The 22,427-nt window shown below is 52.4% G+C and overlaps 5 protein-coding genes across 5 annotated transcripts; 3 read left to right on the top strand and 2 right to left on the bottom strand.

Annotated features, from left to right (window-relative positions):
• Positions 1 to 4,501: 4,501 nt before the first annotated feature.
• QC764_0114480 (uncharacterized protein) lies at positions 4,502 to 5,171 on the top strand (the record flags this gene model as incomplete). Its single annotated transcript, XM_062941206.1, has 4 exons — positions 4,502 to 4,510; positions 4,568 to 4,730; positions 4,800 to 5,106; positions 5,168 to 5,171. The coding sequence occupies 4 exons, from the start codon at positions 4,502 to 4,504 to the stop codon at positions 5,169 to 5,171; spliced, it is 483 nt and encodes a 160-aa protein (XP_062796264.1).
• An 841-nt stretch (positions 5,172 to 6,012) lies between these two features.
• QC764_706240 (uncharacterized protein) lies at positions 6,013 to 7,839 on the top strand (the record flags this gene model as incomplete). The annotated part of the gene is made up of 1 exon (XM_062950272.1): positions 6,013 to 7,839. The coding sequence occupies one exon, from the start codon at positions 6,013 to 6,015 to the stop codon at positions 7,837 to 7,839; it is 1,827 nt and encodes a 608-aa protein (XP_062796263.1).
• Positions 7,840 to 7,905: 66 nt separating this feature from the next.
• On the bottom strand, positions 7,906 to 11,800 carry BNA5_2 (Kynureninase (L-kynurenine hydrolase); the record flags this gene model as incomplete). The annotated part of the gene is given in 3 exon segments (XM_062950271.1): positions 7,906 to 8,455; positions 8,473 to 9,190; positions 9,246 to 11,800. 3 exon segments carry the CDS (start codon positions 9,409 to 9,411, stop codon positions 7,906 to 7,908), a joined length of 1,434 nt encoding a protein of 477 aa, XP_062796262.1. The 5' UTR covers positions 9,412 to 11,800.
• Positions 11,801 to 13,232: 1,432 nt separating this feature from the next.
• On the top strand, positions 13,233 to 19,069 carry GDH2 (NAD-dependent glutamate dehydrogenase). Its single transcript, XM_062950270.1, has 3 exons — positions 13,233 to 15,487; positions 15,540 to 18,456; positions 18,524 to 19,069. Exons 1-3 carry the CDS (start codon positions 15,142 to 15,144, stop codon positions 18,567 to 18,569), a joined length of 3,309 nt encoding a protein of 1,102 aa, XP_062796261.1. The 5' UTR covers positions 13,233 to 15,141; the 3' UTR covers positions 18,570 to 19,069.
• Positions 19,070 to 20,375: 1,306 nt separating this feature from the next.
• Positions 20,376 to 21,827, bottom strand: QC764_706210 (uncharacterized protein; the record flags this gene model as incomplete). Its single annotated transcript, XM_062950269.1, has 1 exon — positions 20,376 to 21,827. One exon carries the CDS (start codon positions 21,825 to 21,827, stop codon positions 20,376 to 20,378), a length of 1,452 nt encoding a protein of 483 aa, XP_062796260.1.
• Positions 21,828 to 22,427: the final 600 nt, after the last annotated feature.

Raw genomic sequence — 22,427 nt, 5'->3', positions numbered from 1 at the left:
CACATCCACCACCCAGGTCCTCATTGGCACCCTCACTAGCCCTGGAATCGACCTAGCACTGGCACCGGCATGGAAATTAGCACTGGCACCTACACCCATCAACCTCCCTGCACAAGGCCTTCCCGTCCCATCACTGCCCACGACTTCCATCAACCAACCCACCTGCGCTCCCGACTGCTCTCCCACATCCTCAACACGATACCCATTCTCTCTACGGTCCGTGCCTACTCTCACCATCAGCTTCAATGTCAACGGCGCCAACGGCTTACACATCAAAATCACCTCACCTGCCTGCCATGCTTTGGCCGCGCCTTGGCAGTCAGTCCAATTCTTCGTTCAGATGTTCAAACTGTCTTCCAACCATGGCCTGTAGGCCCGTGAGCACCAAAAACAATATCGGTATTATCTTTTTGACGCCTTTCCCAAGGGCCCCACGACAGTCTTGCCATCGGGAAATAGAAGTGGTAAAATCTCTGTTACTTCCACTTCGTACCTTAATTCCAGTGACAAATTTATCCCGCCATAAGCAATGTTTTCGGACAGCTCAAATGCGATTGGACAAGAAGGAAAGTCAAGGTCATATCGGTACCCAACCTATTACCAGTTGCCTAACCTCAGCATTTTTAACTTGTATATATACTACTTACTTTATCTAAGATACCCAAAAAGCACTGAACTTCTCGTAAACTCGTAGCCAGATACCGCTACCAACTCATTGCTCTTTCAACTGGACTACACCAAACCTAACGACCTGCCTGAATGTGGTTGGCGAAACGACTGGCTCGCCCGGCAACGGGTCGCGACGGCCTTGCCCAGCATGACTCTGCGGTTGCAGAGGTGTCCGGCCAGACGCCAGTCTCGACGTCCGGCGCTGAGCGTCACATAATGAGAATAAAAGACTTAAAAGGCGTAGGCCATCCTACCGGATATCCCAAAGACCAACAGGGAATCGCGAACTTGCAAGGCATCCTCTCCGCCACGTCACAACTACGTTCTAACTTGTCGCAGGCTTGCAAAAAACATGTACCGAAGGCCCTCCCATTTCTTGTGGGAGCTGATACAGAATGTTGATGACAACAATTACGTCGCCCATGACCCCACACTAACTATCACGTAAAAAATCGAGTGCTTCGGTTTGATTCCAATGAAACTGGGTTCACAATGGAAGACGTAGAAGCCATCTGCAGTATGGGCAGCAGTTCAAAAACACGAAGCTTGAGCACTCGCATCGGCCGGAAAGGAATTGGCTTCAAGTCTGTTTTCAAGGTTGCCGAATCAGTGTACATCGCATCTGGCTGTTACTCCTTCAAGTTCGATTCTAGGGAAAGTATCGGCATGATGATACCGGTGTGGTCAACGTTCCCGGAAGAGCGCATCGCTGGGTGGACATCGCTCCTCCTCCACCTTTCTCCCGAGTGCGATGCCAGTGAGATTCTTCAAGAACTCGAGAGATTGGATTTGAGCAGCATACTCTTTCTTCGGAGACAAGAAGAGTGCATATCCGTATTGTCTACGATGGTCTCCATGGCAAAGAAGTTACTTTCGATCTTACACGGCCGAACAACACGTGCAAACCTGGCGAATTACAGATCCTTAAACTCCCAGACAGTGAGCAGTCTCCTCTTGTGCTTTACAGGAATAGTGTATCTGGATTGCTATCGACCGATTCACACGGGATCAACGAATAGTCAGACATAGTCTTGGTCTTTCCGTAGCCCCGATCCCTGAGCTTAAATATCACGTACTTTACATTCGCTTTTCTTCCTATCCGAGACTATAGGTACAGGGTCCGTCAAGCAGTGATTTTGTTCTTCTCAGACACTCCGGTCAACTGACAAGGGTGCAGTTCGTTTGCCATGCCGACTTTGATCTCATTGCCAACCGTGAAGATATCGATATATCTTCGGCCCGCAATCAAGTCTTTTTGTATAAGCTTCCTAAAGCTTTCCTCAGGGCGGTTCACGCCCTGAATAGTAGACATCTTCGCTATACCTGGCCGTATTATCTGCCCTTCCCAACAACAGACAGCTTTTTGAGCCTCTTCCAGGAAATATTATTACCCTATTGTCTCGAACACCAGTATTAGAGTCAGATACCGGGCACCTCATGGCCCCAGAAAAGCTCACCTGCGTTTCCGACCCTTACACTGACGACCATAACAGGCCATTGATTTTACAAGACTACTCTACGTTTCTCCATTTATTTAACAAGTACCATGCAGATCTGCAAGAGCGGATAATGCAAGCTTGGTGTTAATATTCTGTCTAAAACGCAATTTATCAAGGAAATAAGTTTGTTTATTACGAACGAAACACACAACTTTCGGTCAATGCCAGATTCGTGGCACGCGAAGATTAGTAAAGTGCTATGTGACCTTCTTGGAGACCACATGGGCGACATATTGAAGCTCGAGATCGTCCCGTTACGTAACGGTCGATGGGTCTCCGCAAAGTCCGAAGATGTATTAGGCAAACCGCTTGATGACAACGACTTGGTCGTACCCAAAGGACTTAGACTGGCAGAGATTTCCCCTCAGGCTGCGCAAAACTCTCACAGAAGGCGGCTAGCAGAGAGCTTAGGTGCAAGGAGGGTTCAACAGGCAGATATCTGCGAAAGGATATTAGCAGCACATCGGGTACGGCCCAGTGCCGATGTGCAAGATACTTCACATCGCGCCTTAATAAGCCACGCTCAGTTTCTCTACCGGGCTAGGTGGGCAGCAGGACGGACGAAGGCCGACCTCTGGCTTGTTGCGGAAAACCTTCGCCCTTGTCGAGCTTCCCGAATTTATGTGCGCTCTAACGACCCATTTTCTGCTAGCCAACTCTTGGCCTCACACGAACACTCATTCGCGTTTCTCCATAAAGAGGCGTCGCCACCACTTACCCACTGTCCGAACTGGATCGATTGGTTACAGTTAAATCTACACGTTACCGTTTTTCCTCGTCTCGTCGACCTGAACGGCCCTGGCAATCTGGGCTTTGTCCTATCTGCCGACTTTCGATCCCTGGCTGAGCAGTCAGAGTGTAACAAATGGCTAAAACTTCTTTGTCGAAGGTGGGAACACTACCGCTATTATGTAGTGGACGACCGAGAATCCGAGTCAGAATCCCATATCCCTCGCCGAATCAGAAAAAGCGACCTTGAAAACCTCGAGGCAGCGTTTGAGATCAGAGCTGGCAACCCTAAGTGCCTGTTGCATCAATGACAACGTCCGCCGCTCTCTTGATAGGACTTTTCTGCCACGGCAAGCCGTCCTGTCTAGCCTGATGCATTATTGTCATCATCCGAAAAGCCTGGGTCCTACGTCCTTGCCATTCCAGACCCAGAAGATGTCGCATGGAATGTTCTGAAGTACCTGGGGGCGCAGACCTCAGTAAACGCAGACGCTTATATCACACGGCTACGGTGGTTACAACACGCAGAAGCAACGCGAGATGAAGTGTTAAGACTCTATCAACACCTCCATGCGAGTCTGACAGATGAAAATCAAGGCTATACGAGGTATGGCGACTTTATCTCATTTTGTGATATTTTAAGTTAATGAGAGGCAACAGGAAAGCATTTGCAAAGCTTAAGCTGCTGTTTCTCCTGAAAGGGGAGGTCTGCTTCTGTGGGTGTTTGGCTCAGCACCGACGTTTGCGTGTGGGATGGCCCGGGTTGCTTGAAACGGACGCCACGCATCATCCAGCACTATCCAGAGCTTGAATCATTCTTCCGTGACTCGCTAAAAATTCTGAATGCTGCACTGAAAGACCTCGTCAACGAGGCTTGTCGTATAGTTCCGTCATATTCGCTAGAGCATATCCAGCACGTTCTCAAGGCCACCAGCGCACTAATCCAACCAAAAGCGTGGAAGGAGAATCGGGATGCTGAGGTGTTGCAGCTGAAGGCATTAAATATATTCCCAGTATGGCTGGGAGAATCCGGGGAACAGCTCTACCAGCTCAGATCTGCCATACCCAGCCTTCGCGGGGGTGACTGGTATATTGCGGACCGTCCACATCTGCTTGCAAGTTCTGAAGGGAGAGTGGCCCTCCTGACCATGAGCTTATCAAATATGCGAGCTTGTTCGAACCTGTTCCAGCTCCTTCAACTGGAGGATCGCATGTTATTAAAACTGGCAGTCAAGGTGTCGCATGTCCAAAACGACGCTGGACATAGCCCTGTCCACACTATGAGCCTTCGTGCCAAAGCACAGCACATTGCCTGGTATGCTATTGAACCGCTTTTCTTCCTCCGACTCCCAACCGTTCTCCCGCTTGACCTTCGTCCATGTCTATATCATAGGTAGACTTGAGAGTATAGCAGTCACTGACAGCTCGCCTCTGCAGTCTCCTTTCTAGCAACACCAGTATCGCGGAGAGGCGAGCTATCGTATCGCAGCTCAATCACATTCATGTATCCCTACTGGGAAAAATTGAGTTCGATTGGGAGATAAAGGTACTGGGCAACGGGGCCGGACCCAAACTGGTGCGTGGCGCTGCATCTGCATCCAAATATGCTCGACGTATACATATCCTCGGAGGAAGCGGTTTTAGGGTTCTCATCTCTTGAATTACTGTAGGAGCTTCGGGTATGGCTGAACATCTTGGACGGCGAATGCACATTGCTGCTACACCACGTTCTCACCGAAAGGAACGCCGAAAGAGTTGACGCGAGCCTTCGCAGGAGAGGCGTGCCGGAAGACGTCCCAGAATGGGACGACGTAGCAAATTCTATGGAGCAAGGTGAGTTCTCTGGCGCCATGATAGGACCCGCCGAGCCCGTCATCTAACATACATACCTAACCCAATCAGCCATCTCATCGTGCAAGCGGTGCGCCAGCATTACGCTTTCATCCGCTCCTACCGCGAGAGACCTGTCAACCGGCGATCGCGAATTTCAGAAATCACACGGAGAGCAGGGTCCTGCTAGCAGAAACCACGCCAGCGCTGGGAACTCCAAGGACAATGGTGCTGTAAGGCCGGTGGCAGGGCTTTACAAGGAGTATCTTGAGTCTCGGGAACCCGCCGCCAACCACACTTTTCACGACATCAAGGATGGTATTGTTCCGCTGAGACCTTTGTCTGTTACCTTTGGTGGAATGAGGCACAACGACCCGCAGTTTATGGGAGAATACATGGTGAGATACGTACACCTTGCTTGCTGAAGTCCTCCCCGTGAGATAAGTACGGTACTCATAGCTGACGGGGAATGCTGCCAGGTCTCGGAATACTTACCACGATCCCTTGGCGATGGTTATCAACCTACGAAGCACTGGAAAAGCCCATTGCGTGTCGGTGCTGGACATCCCGCTCCCAAGCAAGACGCAAAGCCTGCTGCCACTTTTGTGGTCACCGACGTGTCCAACAAGTTGCGGTCGAGTCTTTTCGAAGACGTTGACCAACGTCTGAAGATATTGGCGGTGCAGGTGACATTTCACCTGTCCGTCTATGTAACTGAAGGGCCACTGAACACACCGTTTCGACTTACAAATACACATGCTAAGTTCACTGGTGGCCACATGCTGGCTTTCTGGGAGCAAAACGGCAGGTACTTAAGTGACACTTTCCACAACTCACAGCGTAGCGCTATGTAGTTTTTACCTGTTACTATGAAAGCCTTTAAGTAAGAGAACAAATGGTCTGAACCTGTTGGGTGGATGTGAACAAAAAAAGCTAATACTGCCCTTGCGCCACCTCCCTCATGGCTGCCAATTAAATCAGAGCGCATTGGGGCACTGTTTAGGCTTCCCATGATAGCAAAGGAATATTTCCCACCTAGGCGCCTAAGCATGTGGGGCGGGCGTGGCTTATGTTGGCTCAAGTTTGCATTCTACAAGTCAGGGCTAGTCCTGGGATTATTACCTATTTTCAACAACTTGATTTTTTTTTACAGAAGTGGAAAAGACTCTCACTTGCATCCATGGAACAGTTACTGGATCCGCTCTCGCTTGTCTGCGAAACAGATCTCAAGACCATCTTTTCGCCTGATGGTTGGAGGTCCCTTTTGAACACGACCCCAGAAGACATGTATACATATGACACTTCCTATGAAGCCGTGCAAGGGGCCGTCAGGCGAGGATGCACTTGGTGTGGCGAACTCAACAGACTTATAAAGATGCTGGGATACCCTCCTGGGGGAACCACTGTCACCGTCTTCGTGGGCCTCGATAATGTGGACAACCATTCATGGACCCCACGGCAGAGTCAACTGGAAGTTCGGGTCGTAATCAATGGTAAAGGAATCACCAACTTGTATCACATCTACACTGTCGCAGGCGATCCAGCAGCCGTTCATTTTGCGGCCCGTGAACAAATTACAGACCTCTGTACCCCGGAGAGCTTCGCCTTAGCTCGGGAATGCATCGACAACTGCGTCAAGTTTCACGCAGACTGCCAAAGCCCCGATCTATTCACGCTGCTTCCAGACCGCGTCATCGATTGCTCAGATCCGTCAAACCCTAGACTCATTCTCACACATGGAACTCAGCCAGGCCTGTATATAACGCTGAGCTACGTCTGGGGCATTGACCAGCCTCTCAAACTCACCACTTCCAACATCGAAGAGATTGTCGGCCATGGGATACCCATCTCAAGCCTCCCACGAACCATCCGCGATGCCATATTCGTTACCCACTCTCTCAAGCACCGATACCTCTGGGTTGATGCTCTCTGCATCATCCAAGATTCCGACGCCGACAAGTTGAAACAAATTTGTCAAATGAGCCGCATCTACCGCGAGAGCTACCTCACCATCATAGCAGCCAGCGCAGCTACCTCAAGGGAAGGCTTCCTGAGGCAAACCCGGCGGCAGAGAAACCCATCAGCACGTGTACCCTTCCACAACAACAACCCCCGAGACCCAACAGGAAGCAGAGTAGGCATCGTCTCCCTTCTCGACACACACGAAGCATACTCCCCTCATGGGAAATCAGGCCTCCCCGTCGAACCAATCGACTCCCGCGCCTGGACGCTGCAAGAGCAGGTCCTCCCCTCGCGCACTCTGATCTACGACAGCGAGACCCTCAAATACAACTGCCAGACCGAAGCCGTCAGCATAGGCCAGGCGCTCTGCGGACCAAGCAGAGTGCGCCTTCCCCGGATCCTCGCTTGTTCAATATCAGGCCAACGATCCAAAGAGTTGTCGCCCCAAGAGAAATGGGAGGCGCGTGTTGCGTGGCTTGAAATCGTCGCTTCTTTCACACTGCGATGGCACTCTCACGAGGGGGACAAGCTGCCCGCTCTGACAGGCGTCGCAGAGCAGTTCTCCCGCGTGACTGGGGATTCCTACCTTGCAGGACTGTGGAAAAAGTCTTTGGTGCCTGACCTTCTTTGGAGGGCGGTCAGGGAGAAGGAACTCGACCCCAAGTCTTCGAGGCCGGCGAGATACCGTGCTCCGTCGTGGTCGTGGGCGAGCGTGAATTGGGGGGTATACTATGACAATGCTACGTTCATGGTGGATGCTTCAAAGTATAGGCAGATGGAGGTGGTGGACTGTTGGGTCAGCCTTGCAGCTGTGGAGGCGCCGTTCGGGGAGGTGACGGATGGTTCGTTACGCATTAAGGCGGCAGTTTTAAGAGAGCCTTTTGTGCGTGAAAAGGCCGGCAGATGGGAGCTTATGGTATTGAATGAAGACGGGAAGCACAGCCAGATTGGGAACGTTCATTTTGATGATATTGGGCCGAGAACGAGTGGGATTGTTTTTGTTTTCCTTCAGTGGGACGAGGACTGGAATGGGGAGGGTCTAGTGCTTGAAGAGCTGTCTAACGGACGTTTCAGGAGGGTTGGCATGGTAGATGCTTACCAAGCGCGGTGGATATATGACTTGGAGGTTGTGGTGATTGAGATTGTTTAAGCGAATACACAACCTGCATCGCAAGACGTAATGACAGACCCCCAATAGCAACACTGCGGGTACATCTCAAAACGCATCCCTCTCTCTCCTGGCCACTCTCAAGGCCTCCCCAAAAGCCTCCACAAATCCAACCACATCCTCAAACCCATTATACAACGGCGCTGGCGCAACCCTAATGACATCCGGTCTCCTTTCATCAACAATCACCCCTTGCCTCTCCAGCTCCTTCATCACCCCCTCAAGCAACCCACTCCCCAACCCCAAGCTAAGCTGCGCCCCCCTCTGCTTCGGATCCAAAGGCGTAATAACCCTGAACAACCCCTTCTCCTCCTTCCCCATCCCCTCTAACTGCTCCTCCAAAAACTTCGTCAGCCTCAAACTCTTCTCCCTCAACTTCCCCATCCCACCCGCCTGCTCAAAAACCTCCAAGCTCGCACACAAACTAGTAATATCCAGCACACTAGGATTACTCAACTGGAACCCCGCGGCCCCCTTGACAGGATGGAATCTATTCTCCATCCCAAACCGACTCTTCTTATCATTCCCCCACCACCCAGCCAACCGGTGATTATACCCCTCCTCCGGCCTCTCATCAGTAATAAGCTTCGTCACAGCACTATTATTCTCATGAACAAACATCCCCCCAATACACCCCGGCCCCCATTCAAATACTTGTACGAGCACCAAGCCGCAGCATCAACCCCCCACTCATGAAGCCTCAACTCCACATTCCCAACCGCATGTGCCAGATCCCAAATGACAAAAATCCCCCTCTCCTTCGCATACGCAGTGATAGTCTCAATATCAAACAGCTGCCCAGTGTAGTACTGAATCCCCGGCAACAACAACAAAAACGCGTCCTCTTTATGCAGGTCAATAACCCCACAGATCTCCTCCGTAGTCAAGATATTATCCCTCGACCTCTCCGACTTGAGCAAAACCATTGATTTGCTCGCATCCAACCCATGATGACGAAGCTGTGTCTCCACGGCAAAGTGATCGCTAGGGAAAGCCTTGCTCTCCAGGATGATCTTGTGCCGCTTGTTCGCATCAGGCTTGTAGAACGCAGACATGAGAAGATGGAGATTCGCAGTCAGAGTCTGCATGATTGCGACCTCGGAGACGTGAGCTCCCACGATGGGGGCGATCATCTCGGCTGCTCGCTCGTCGACGTCGAGCCATGTTGGCAAGGGGGAGTTGGTCAGCGGTTTAAAGTGCCCTTGGACGCCTTGGGTGGCCCAGGTGGAGAGGTACTGGGAGAGACGGGTTTGAGTGCGTCTGGGTTGGAGACCCAAAGAGTTGCCGCAGAGGTAGATGCACTTGGTTGTTGTGTCGCTGTCATTGTTATTGGCTATGCCAACCTGTCAGTTATCGAGGCTTGATATTGGATCAGTAGGGACTTGTACCTGAGGAACCCTTGGGTAACGAGGTGCTCGCGATTTGTCCCTTTGTCGGGATGTTGAACTCGTCCCTCAAGAACCCGAGTTCATCATCCCGGTCCAGCTGACGTGCTCGCTCCCTCGCATTTCCACTCCCGGCGGCGCCGGCGGGAAGAACGGGAGCTGAAGTCATTGTCTCTTTCTTGATGTGGAGTAACAAGCTCTGAGCAAGCAAAAGTGTGAGATATGGTGTGATGTATGTGTGACAGCAGAAACCCTTGAGCCAATTGTTCAAACTGCCGAAAAGTAAAAAGAGTTTCGATGTGTCTCTTGTCCAACACTGGATAAACTTCAACCCCTGTAAAACTCACTCATACACAACTTCGCAGGTGATGGATGTAGTCGTCGGGTGTGGTAATGAGGAAGGATTCAATCAATTGCCCCACCATCAACTACCCCTCCATCTCTTCCGTTGATGAAACGGCGACAGATCCGAGAGGGGCACCACCGAACTGTGCCCCGCCCGGCCGGCGGCGGCCCCGCCATCAGCAAAAAAAACTAAAAGCGGAGACCTGCGGCAATCAACGGGAGAACCCACATGGAACCTTCCATTCCTGCCCTGCCAAGAAAAAAACCCGATGAGTGACGTCCCTTGGATCCTAAACCTCCTTCCTTGGACCTTTGCGAACCGCAGCCTTCACGATGCATCTTTTCTGACTAGTGTGTCATGTAAACTCAGCCCTCTCTGATGATGACCTCAATTCTCCTCAGTTTTTAAGCTCCGACACCGGCGGGAAAATCAGACGGGACGAGCCTTTTTTTCCAAAGTCTACTCCGCTATAAAAGCTGGGCAGACCGTACGTACGATTCATCGCCTGAGAACCCTATTCTCGGCACTTAACGAAGAGAATCTCAGACCAGAAAAGAGACCCAACTACCGCTATGAGTAATAGAAACCAAAAAAAAAAAAAAAAATGTGTGTGTCAGGAGAGTGTGGGAGAGAAAGACACCAAAAAACTTAAAACGACACAGAAACAGAAACAGCTTTGCCTCTTTTCTTGGGAGGCACTTGGGGGGACACAAAGGATAGCAACCTCAGAGAAAGCAAGAACCTCCAAAATTAGAGAAAAGTCCTGTGTAAAAACCCTGTTAGTGAATCGGACGAATAATCTCTGGGAAAAGAGCAGATTCTTTCCGTAGCCCTGCATGATGACAGAAAGGGATAAAGATGACAAGCTTCAAGACTTGGTTTGCTGGAGAAGTTCAAGCAAAAGAGAAGAGGTTGATAGTCCTTGTGTTGTATGTGCCTATCCCAAGCAAGGCAAGGTACCTTGCATGTACATGTTTCGCTGTCACTTTGGCCCTTGAAAGGCGCATACGCCAGTATGCAAGCCCAGCCCTCCCCCGCTTGCATATATGGACTGGGAACCATCTGTTCTTCAGCAACAAGACTTGGAACGGAGACCCCTCGCTTCCGATTCAAAGATCGGGAATCGAATGAAGCTCTCTCCTGATATCGTCCACGGCACCGAAGGGATGAAGATGGAACCCATGATCACGGATGACGATTCCGCATGGATTTCTGCCGTGCCCTTGGCATAAGTAATACTCTGCAGGTATTTGGAGGATTGCTCTGATGACCTCAGCATGATCTCGAATGTCGAGATGCAGCTCCGAGAGGGAGGTCAGACCTTGGGAGCAAAAGATCGGATGGTTGCTGGGGAGTTTCCGATATGTGACTGCAACAGAGTTGTCGAGGGAGAAACCTCAAATGTGTCCTTCAGTAGGACCCCTTTCGGACCAGGCAGAGACAAACTGGCCATGGCGAGAGTATCAGCAGACCAGAGAGAGAAATGGGAGTCATCTCTGTGCTCTGTAACGAATGTGGAAAAGGGGCGAAAGAATGAGCTGGAAATTGTTTGTTTTGTTTTGTTGGTGGTGAGCTCGGTCTGTTGGAGCGGTGGTAGTCTCACCGGGGCTCTCACGGGGCAGTGTTGCCGTACAGTGCATGAGACCTTCCGGCCGCTCCAGCTCTCCTAGATGCCAGGTTCGTGGAGATGCCGATTCGCACACCGGCGCTGTTGTCATCTCCATACCCAGCCCCTAGCCAACAGAAAAAGTACCAGTCTGAAGGCCTGGAAGGACTTGGCAGGGAGGAAGTTTCGCAACGGCGCCGAGCTGCAAATCTCAAGGTGAGCCCCGTGACCATGCCCCAGCCCGGCCCGTGTCGTCAAACAAGCCAGCGCGCCTGGGTGCCAGCACGAGGACAGCAGAGCTTTTTTCGCGCTTAACAAACCTGGCAGGTATTGGGGTACGTACCTTTTGGAGTTTGAACCTATGAGGTTAGAATCCAGTACACGTTTTGGCAGAGTCGCATCGTCGAAGAGAATAAATGCAAGATACGGCCGGCATAGCAGCGGTCAAAGAGTGCTAAGTGGATAGCAGGAATCTCAGGTCGCCATCCGCAACATCAACTGCTTGGAACCAGAAAAGCTTTTGAAACGGGATACTGAAAAGAGAGCCACAATCCGGTCCCGTGCACCCTCAGGAACAAAATATGTATGCAGTAGGGCAGCAGGGCAGCAAACCGGAGGTTTTCATTACCCCCATTTTACTTGATGGCGATGCGCTTCACTGGGCTTGGTCTGGAAAATCCGGGGGTGGTGGATGGCGGGGCACGCTGGGCAAGCCACAGCGGATCGAAATGCGGGGCAAAGGGGCCTAACCCGGGGCGGCCGTCGCTCTTACGTATTTGGGCCATCACGGGACCACTTTGCCTTGACTTTTCGTTGAGAATGAGAGTCTTTGGAGCAAACGTGAAAGGAACATTTTACCGATGAGCACAGTCTGGGCTTTCATGATGCCACCGCCAATTGCGAATCCGTATTGATCTACCGCCATTATGCCAGGTCAGGACTGTAAGACGAAGAGGCGGTAAGGGAGAAGATGTGTTGCACGACTGGCTGGCTCCTTTGATATTGAATTCCGAAGTCTGAAGTCTGGGAGTTGTCACAGGGCTCGGCATCTCAAAACTCTGAATAACAGATTGAGCCCAGTTGGTGATAGCACAGCAGGTTCCACGGAGATGGAGATGCTGAAACCCACTCTTTCGTGAGTCTTACCTCCGTTCAAAGTCCATTGGCAAACCTTACAGGCGATAGAGCTGGGGATAGCGGTAGATCCTAGATCCATCTTCTGACACTTCCAAGCTATCCGTGAAGGGATAGAGAGCCATGGCAGTGGCGGTCGGGGCTTCACCGTCCCGGCGGGATCTAGTGCAAGCGTTTGACGAGATTGGGATTGGGCAGGGGAGATGGCTTGGATTTCCAATTGCTTGGGGCTCTTCCAGAACGTGCAACGCCGTCCCGCCTGTGCCCAGTGAGCTGGGTAGCTGGGGAGGGTTGTGGTGGTGAGTAAGAGATTCGAGGTGATGGTTCGAGGCTGGCTGCCCTACGAGAAGCATCGGACCAGTGAAAGCAAGTGTGGTCTACGATATTCCCGGACTTGAAAAACCGTCCAAAAAGCGTTCCTCTCGTGTAAATCAAGAAAATAAAAATAAATTCCTCGGTATACGAACAGGTTGGAGTTATCCTTCGTGTACTTGGCCATCGAGGTACCTGAAGTGTACCCTGGCTTGCAAAAAATACCCTGGAGCTGAGAACTCCACTCTTACCCCAGAACCTCGAATAGCCGCTCCAGGGGCGCCACGAATGGCAGCTAGGGATCCCAGAAACACTTTTTCAGTGACCTTTCAGGTACCGGCCCTGTGACCCAATCAGCAGAGTCCCAAATTGCCCCATCGGGCTTAGCACACCCGATTCCGTTTGTCAGAGCGCCCCAATGTCATCACGACACCCCGTTCTGACGGCGGAGACATGGACTGAGAAAGAGTACGTACAGTGCGGGCGAGTTCAACAAGAAAAATGTCTGAAAAGAGGAGTGTCCAATTGGAAACATATAAAGAGCCAGAACTTCCGTCGCTTCTTTGGCTGGCCATATCAGGTTGTTGTTGACATTGTGTTATTTTATCTCTACCAACACTTTATTTTCACTTACACTTACGGCTCAACACCACAACGAGCCCCGTCGTCTCTTACCAAGCAAGCCATTTTTATCGACTTGCTCCAAATAAGTCCGAAGAACAACGACCAAATCGGCGGATCTTCCTGTGGCTATTTTCAGACACAGACACGCCTTATCGGCCACGCTTGAAGCTTGCAGCCAAACAGCTTGCCAGACCTTATCTCTGTGCAACATTCCGGCGCCGTAACAGGTATCTTACACCCCTTTCGGTTCATCTGTGCCCCATCAACATCAATTCTCTGCCCCTGAACCCTACTACTGCTGCTGCTACTGTTGCTGCTGCTGTGTCCCCGCCTGTGGTTTCCGTTTTACAGCCCTTCCACCCCTCCACCAGCCAAAGACTCCTTTTTTTATTTCCTCCCGTTAGCCTTCCTGCGGCGAGGCGCAGGTTGAGGAAGCGTTCAGCGGAAGGCTGTGTCTGCTCGGGACATGAACGAGATGAGCAGGATTGGGCCTTCCAGAGCTGAGCCAGGCTGGAAAGATGAGGTTTCCTTATCTCGGGCTCCGGCAGCGTGCCCTGGATTCTGGAACACATGTCTTGCCTTCCAGAAGCGGCAGCAACGAGGAGCAAGCACCGAACAGCGAAGAGCCGTGACACTTGAGATGGCGATCTGGGCTTTGTGAGAGCATTTGCACTAATACAATCTTGTGCAGACGAAAACAATCGAAACAGGACCCTCGGGATTTGCTGTCTGGGATAGATCGGCACTTTTCCTGCTTTCGCGGCATCAAACTCTATTTTCACCGGGCGAGACTAGACTTTAAGCTGTCTTTGTCTCCTCACGGTCCGAAGCGACTGACACATCGACCGTCTTCATCTAAGACACGACGATAAAAAAGGTAAACGAGACATCTTTTTTTCCCCATCGTATGCACCTTATCGCAGTTGCATCGCCCCGCCGTGCCCGTCTCATTCCGTCCAGGTTCAGGGACCCAGAAAACTAACATTGCTCGATGCAGCATCTGCCGGGGCGCATATCGAAGAGATACGATACAAACCGAGTCTTGCGCCGCCGAATAACACCTCGGGCTTGATTCAGACCTCCAAGCGAGAGCCGCCAGGTACGTTCCAACGTTATGCATCCACCACCAGCATGTCCCCCATGTCACCACCTCTCCAGTCTGCACAAATATCTCCTCCTGGTAGCTCCAGGGCAAGAGGCAGGGGAAAAGGAACCCTCGAGGTTCTTATCTCAGACGGACCCACACTAGCTGCACAGCAACAGCACAGCACAGAAGCACCCAAGGGATGAGCAGGTGGCAGTACGGAGTACGAGCGTAGGTTTCAGTAGCGGTGAAGCATGCTTTCGCAGCTTGTTTGAACGCAGCAGAACCACTCTCGGAGGCTATACTCCCGGAAACGAAGAAGCACAGCTGCTCGCTCTGGCCGAGCTGCCGTCGATGCTATCTAAGTTGCCATGTCACTCGCTCTCATTCCTGGTCTCTTGTGCCACGCCGTCTGTGGCTTCTGCCTCTCCTAGTTCATCCGATGCCGGCATCTCTTCCCAACGTCAAACCTGATTGCCGCGATCAACTATCGGGGTGAGCAGGTTCAAACAGGGCGAGGAGGGTCATGGCAAGGGCCAACTGCGGCTCCCTCGCCGCTTCGACAACCACCAAAAGCACACACCGTGCCCATGGTATCATACGCGCTCCGATGCACTCTTACACACCTGCCAACATGTCCCTCTACTCCTTTACAAAACTTGTGCTCGCTCCCCTCGAGCCCCCCAGCCTCTTCCCTTTTCGCTTTTCTCTTGCTCCTTAGATCCTTTGTCATTCCTCAGCCCTACCACCAACTTGCTCCTGCTCCCAAGCCACTCTCTCCGAGATTTGCACCATGGAAGGCATCATGGTTGAGCCTGTGCTCGCCAGTCCTGTCGACCGTATGCGCCGGGTGTCTATCCTGACCATCAAGACTAACCTTCCAATGGACAGCTTTCCAGAGTATCAGGACCCCTTTTCGTCCTCAGACGACACCATGACTGAGTCTCCTAGCACCCTCAACCCAGCCAACAGGCTCGTTGAGAAGACCAGAGGCACAGAGGTTTCCCGACACCCATCACCCCAGCCAACACACGTCAGCTATCCCAAGATGAACGGCAATGGCCACAGAGTCTTGCGGTCGGCCACGGTTGGCTATGTTGCCCCTGAATTCAAGGGCAAGGCCGAGCAGATGAAGCAAGGTGAGCACTCTGTCAAATCTTGTGATTAGTATAGGAACTGACAACTCTGCAGTACGGGAAATCATCCTTAAGGGCGGTTGGATTCCCGAGGCTCTCGTCGACGCTCAGATCATTTGGTTCTACAATGAGCTGGCCATCGACGATGTCTACTTCCAGCTCGAGTCTCCTGAAGCCATCAGCAACCACATCACATCGCTCTATGCTGCCAAGGTAGCAGCCTTCTCTCGTGAGGACAAGCGTGAGGAGATCCGGCTGGACATGGAAGCCTCTGACCATGCCATCTACATCGACACAAGCGAGCCTGGCAAGACCTCCATCAACGGCCCAAGATACGAGCACCGCCTCGAGTCCAAGTACTTGGATGGTGGTGACACCTCGAAGCGCTTCCGCGTCGAGACTTTCCGGTCTCCCGGTGTTTTGGGACAAGACGCCAACTCCAAGGCCACTCTCCGCTGCTACTTCGTGTATCAGTGCCAGTTTGTTGATGCAAATGCCGACCCAATGGAGACCAGATTGGAGGTTATCAGCGACCGCATGTTCCTCGCCAAGGCCACCAAGAACACCAAGGTGATCTATCAGGAGATCATCGAGAGCGCTGTCCGCCGTGCTGGTCCCGTTATCGAGGTCTACGACATTGAGGGGACCCCGGAGAAGAGATTGGTCGTTGCTTTCCGCTCAAGAACTGCCAGGGGCATCTTCAGCGCCCTGAGCGATCTCTATCACTACTATGGCGTCACCAGCTCCCGCAAGTACGTCGAGCAGTTCTCCAACGGCATCACCATCATCAGCATCTACCTGCGACCCGCCTCCAACCTCGAGGGCAAGTTCCCCTCCATCGAGGAGTCCATCCACCAGATCACCAAGGAGATCTCCCTCCTATACTGCATTCCTCAGACCAAGCTGCAGGACATGTTTGCCTCGGGCGAGCTCAGTTTGCAGGAGACCATCTACGCTCACTCTGTGTGGGTCTTTGTGCAGCACTTCCTCAACCGTCTTGGATCTGAGTATGCTTCGCTAGTGGCGGCCCTCAATCCCAAGAACAACTCGCACGCCGAGATTCTGTCCAAGATGAAGAAGCGTCTCCGCACTGAGACTTTTACGCCCGACTACATCCTGGAGATTATCAAATCTCATCCCGGACTCGTCAGGGCTTTGTATGCCTCCTTCGCCAACGTGCACCTCAAGGTCGGCCCTGGTTTCGACCGCCACTTCATTGCCCCCACGCCAGCCTTTGAGGTCCTCTCAGACGCCAAGCTCAAGGACAAGATCACCAAGGACGTGAATAACGAGCACGAAGAGATGGTGATGACTGCCTTCCGCGTCTTCAACAATGCCGTCCTCAAGACCAACTACTTCACCCCTACCAAGGTCGCCCTCAGCTTCCGCCTCGACCCAAGCTTCCTGCCCGAGTTTGAGTACCCCAACCGTCTCTACGGCATGTTCCTCGTCATCTCTTCCGAGTCTCGCGGTTTCCACCTTCGCTTTAAGGACATTGCCCGTGGCGGTATCCGCATTGTCAAGTCCCGCAGCAAGGAGGCCTACTCCATCAACGCCCGCAACTTGTTCGATGAGAACTACAATCTCGCCAGCACCCAGCAGCGCAAGAACAAGGATATTCCCGAAGGTGGCTCCAAGGGTGTCATCTTGCTCGACCCCAAGCAGCAAGACAAGGCTCGTGAGGCTTTCGAGAAGTATATTGACAGCATTCTCGATTTGCTCCTCAAGCCAGAGACCCCTGGCATCAAGAACCCCATTGTGGACCTCTACGGCAAGGAGGAGATCCTCTTCATGGGTCCCGACGAGAACACGGCCGACCTCGTCGATTGGGCCACCGAGCACGCCCGCCATCGCGGCGCTCCCTGGTGGAAGTCCTTCTTCACCGGCAAGTCCCCCAAACTGGGCGGTATCCCCCACGACACCTACGGCATGACCACTCTCTCGGTGCGCGAGTACGTCAAGGGCATCTACCGCAAGCTCAACCTCGACCCCTCCACCGTCCGCAAGATGCAGACTGGAGGCCCAGACGGTGATCTCGGCTCCAACGAGATCCTCCTCAGCAACGAAAAGTACACGGCCGTTGTCGATGGCTCCGGTGTCCTTGTCGACCCCAACGGAATCGACAAGGACGAGCTCCGCCGCCTGGCCAAGAACCGACAGATGATTGTCCACTTTGACCTGTCCAAGCTCTCCAAGGATGGTTACCGTGTCCTTTGCGAGGATGCCAACATCACTCTCCCCACCGGCGAGGTCGTCAACAATGGCACTGCCTTCCGCAACACCTACCACCTCCGCGACACTGGCCTCACTGACATGTTTGTCCCCTGCGGTGGCCGACCCGAGTCCATCGACCTCGTCTCCGCCAACAAGCTCATCAAGGACGGCAAGTGCACGGTCCCTTACATCGTCGAAGGTGCCAACCTCTTCATCACTCAAGACGCGAAACTTCGCCTCGAAGAGGCTGGTTGCATCGTCTATAAGGACGCCTCGGCCAACAAGGGCGGTGTCACCTCATCCTCTCTCGAGGTGCTGGCCTCCCTCTCCTTTGACGACGAGTCCTTCGTCAAGGACATGTGCGTCGACAAGAAGGGCAACGCGCCTGAGTTCTACAAGGCGTACGTCAAGGCTGTGCAGGAAAAGATTCAGGAGAACGCCAGGTTGGAGTTTGAGGCCATCTGGGCTGAGCACCAGAAGACCAAGGTGCCTCGTTCCATTCTGTCTGATAAGCTGTCGCAGGCGATTACCAGTCTGGATGAGCAGCTCCAGCACAGCGATCTGTGGGAGAATGAGGCGCTCAGGAACAGTGTCTTGGCGGACGCGCTGCCGAACTTGTTGATTGAGAAGATTGGGTTGGAGACGATCATCAAGCGGGTGCCGGATAGCTACCTGAGGGCCATCTTTGGGAGTTATGTGGCGAGTCGGTTCGTGTATGAGTTTGGGAGTGGGGCGGGGCAGTTTGCGTTCTATGATTTGTGAGTGTTTTTTTTCTTCTTCCCTCAACCCTTGATTATAAACATGAGGCTAACATGTTGGGAATAGCATGTCGAAGAGGATGGCCAAGGTCCAGCAGCAGCAGAAGGCTTAGGGTTTGGGCATTTTAGGATTTGGGAGCGAGCACTGCTTTACTTGATGGTTTACTTTTGAGCGTTTCTTGATTTGGGGGGGGTGGGGGAGGGGTCTGTTTAATGGGGGTTTTTTTTTTCATGGCGAATTGGGGCGTAAAATAATCTTCAAAAGCAAAAGAACAGAAGGCGCTCGTTCACAAGAGCAGAAGAGAGCCAGTCATAGAGAAAAAAGACGCTAGGCATGGAATATTTACAGGTCGAGACATTATTTTTTGCAGTTTTTTCTTTGGTTATTTGTGTTTCGAGGCTTTGTCCCTGAATCGAATCGTTTTGAAGCTGGATCATAGAAGAGAGGGATAGACATGGCGTATGATGATGGACTTGGATTTTTGTTTTATGAGACAGATAGGTTGTCGGGAGTCGAGGACAACATACATACACTTTGGATGAGGACATCAGCAATGAGAACAATGTTGCCAAAATGCCAACCTCGGTGATAGTGAGCATGTTTCCTGAGTCACTGATAAGATCCCGTCTCCCCAGATTACCCCTATACTCGACTCCCAGTCCATACCCAAACAAGCCCAGCGATATCGGAAAGGTCAGAATGGCAATGTTTGCTCTGTCGTTATTCTGTGCCATGTTGAATAATTTCTCATGAAGAGAGAGTGTGTGATGAACATCTGATGCGGTGTGAGATGCGAGTGTCGGCGTGTGTGTGTCACAGTGCATATCTTGCGCTTGCATACGTACACACATACAGACGATGCACAAGGGTCATAGCATATGCAAGATACTGTGCATATATACCCGAGGAGGGTGGGCGTTCGGGAGGTGGCAGAGACGAACGGGTAAATATCTATTGTTGTTGTTCGTGCCACTTGGGAGGTCGCTGTTGGTTGTAGGCCGGTCGCGGCTACGGATTGCATAATAGGATGGGTATAAGATGGGGAGATTCGGTTGGTGAGGTGCTGGTTTATGAGGGAGGGTGGTTGGTATGGGGTTTTTGGATCATAAATGTGATCGATATGTGAGAAAAGATTCAGGGGAGGCTTCAGATGGGTGATGGGTGAGCTATGAACCAAGCAATGAGGCAGGCCAGAGTGAGGGGAATATGAAGATATCGATTGAATGCTGGGTCATATTTAGGGAAAGTGCTACTCGAGTACCTGCCATTTGCTCCCCGAAAACCAGCATCTGACCACCACTGATGTGGAAGGTACAGCTGAGGTTGACCACCGCTCCTTCCCTCCCCGAAGGTGGAGCTCAGAATGTTGACTGTGAGATGCCTTCCATATTGCTTGCGCTGGCTCTCACAGCTCTTCAGTTCGACATAAAGTAGGAATAAAGGGGTCCAACAAGGACCAGAGCAGCAAGCTTGATGGTTCACTCGTCCAGACCAAGATCAAGAAGGCAGAAAACAAAAAGAAAAGTCGAAAGAGATAGCAAAAGCTTGCTGGCCAACCTCCCAACCGTTATTGGAAAGGGTGGCCGGTTACGAAAACCTCGGTGGTTTTACTCCGGATCGAACTCGGGGGCTATCGGTTGCAAGCCCCCGGCGGGGGGCGGTGGGCGGCAACAGCAGCTCTTACAACTTAACCATTTGTCCTGACCACAAGGGCGCCCTGGTCAAGATGCTCAAGCTGCTGTTGAGAGTGGCGTGCGGGACCTAATATATATACTGTGCTCCTGCCTGTCCTGACGATCCAAAAGACAATTGCATTCATCACTACCACAAACTCGTATTCTTTTCCCTATTAGAACTCCAAGCCAATAAAAGAAAACAATCCCAAACGCCTATACCATACCAAATCATCCTCACCCTCCTACTCCTCATCATCATCCCCATCCCCCTCCCTCTCACTCCCCTTCCCCCACCCCCCTCTAACCTTGACCCTCTTCAACCAACTCCAATGCGCCCACGGGTCCTTGATCAGCCTCCTCATCTGCTCCATATCCCCATCTTTGGGTCCTACGACCGGAATCCCCCACTCGACCGCCCTATTCGCCCACTTCACCGCCGTCCACGGCTCCCCAACAGCGTTATACTCGAGCGCCAACCAAGTATACGCCTCATACATGCTCCCCCAAAGCTTCTCCTGCTCATACAGACTCAACACCAGCTCCGCCAACTGCGGCGTCGCCCTGCTATCCGAGCTCCAATCGCTAAACTCCCCAACCAGCTCCTTGATCTGGTGGATCCTAACATCCGACGCCTCGACCTGCGCCTGTTCCTTTGTGCACAACGGGCAAGCACACTGGAACCCCCAAATCCGGTTCAGCTTCTTGTTGCGCGCGCGCTTCTTCATAATGGGGTTGATGTACGAGAGGGTGAGCTCCTCCCCGGGGTTAATGTCACGGATGGCGTGGATGTACTGGGTTAGCGTCTCGTGATCAAAGTAGTAATCCGCGTTGGGGCGGCAGTCGTGGTTCATCCTTGCGATCTCGGGGAAGACGACATAGAACCCGTGGTCCTGGGTCTCGTCGTCGCTGTCGGGGTCGATGTCGAAGGCGTTGGTGGAGCAGATTTTGTCTATCCGTTCGATGTGGGTGCGCTCGATGCCGTCATGGGTGGAGAGGGCCATGATGTGCTCGCGGTGGAGGTCGGGGAGCTGGTCCACGGCTGCGGCTTGAAGTTGGCGGTATTCTTCCTTGGGGAGGTCCTCAAAGGCGCGGTAGTCGATCATCAGGGAGGGTGTGTTGGCCATGATGAGGTCTCCGCGGTGGATGTGCACTTTGGCGATGAGGCCCATGCCCTTGCCGGGGATCTGGTGCTTCTCGTATTTGGAAGGAGCGGTGCGGTGGAGGTCTTGGTTGATATTCTTCACGAGGTCCTGGTCGACAAAGGCTGGGGTAGTGGCTAGATACTCAGCGCGGCGGGGGGTGGTGATGAAGGAGGCTCCCCTGCCGTTGGCAAAGTTGTTGTCTGTGAAGACGCAGATGGAGGTGTCGGGTTGGGGGCTGGTGAAGCATGGTGTGGTATGGGTCCAGGGATATCCTTTTGGCTTGCTGTCATCGTCTGATGAGGTAACAGGCTTTTGGGCGGTGTCGTTTTCCTTCCAGAGGAACTCCTTCTCGTCGGCCGCACCCATGCTTCCTAGGCCATCTTGACATCCACCGGTGAGAGAGCCACCGTCCCCGCAGATCTTGACTGCCCCCAAATCTTCGTGATCATGACTGTGATCAGGGTGGTGATGGTGGTCATAATTATGACCTTCATGGGCCAGAACCAAGCTGGCCAGAACTGACAGCTCCGAGAGTCGGTGTATTAACCTCATGGTGATGTATCGCGAAGTAAACAACCCAATTGCAACAAACCAGCAGTTTCAAAAACCTCAAGTCAGCGAAGGAAATAAAACTTCTGGCCACTTGTCCAGCAGTGTTCGCCAAATATCAATCAGCAACAACCCTTCTCAGACAAAAAACAGGGCAAGACTCAAGTTGGAGGAAAAAGGGAAAGAAACATTCCATCCCTCTGAACGGAGGTTGAGGCCAGCTTTACCAGCATCTCCTGCCCCTCGAACGGAAGATCTATTCTTTTCTCGGCGCGTCGCCTCGCCCATGCCGGCATCCAAAACGAGTGTGGCGGCAGGGGTTCTCTCCCCGCCGCCTTGCAGCCTCGATAGCATCTTGATACAGAAGTGAGGGGCGCATCTGTTAGTGCAAGTCATTGACAAGGGCAGTTGCTGTTTTCCCTGTCTTGGTTCCAGACCGTTCGCTACTGCAAGGGCTGGGCGGGGTGGGGGGGGCCAAAGCAAACCCCTCCACCAACAGGTCTCAGATATCATGTTGTTAGAGCCCTTCAGCTCCGTCTGAGGATTTGTTACAGGTTACACATGTCGCAGAAGTTGAAGTTGAACATTCGCCGCAATCCTGTC

The sequence above is a fragment of the Podospora pseudoanserina genome (assembly GCF_035222485.1).
Source record: "Podospora pseudoanserina strain CBS 124.78 chromosome 7 map unlocalized CBS124.78p_7.2, whole genome shotgun sequence".
NCBI lineage: Eukaryota > Fungi > Ascomycota > Sordariomycetes > Sordariales > Podosporaceae > Podospora > Podospora pseudoanserina.
Note: the sequence above shows the minus strand (reverse complement) of the source record. Positions and strands in the feature narration are given on the sequence as shown.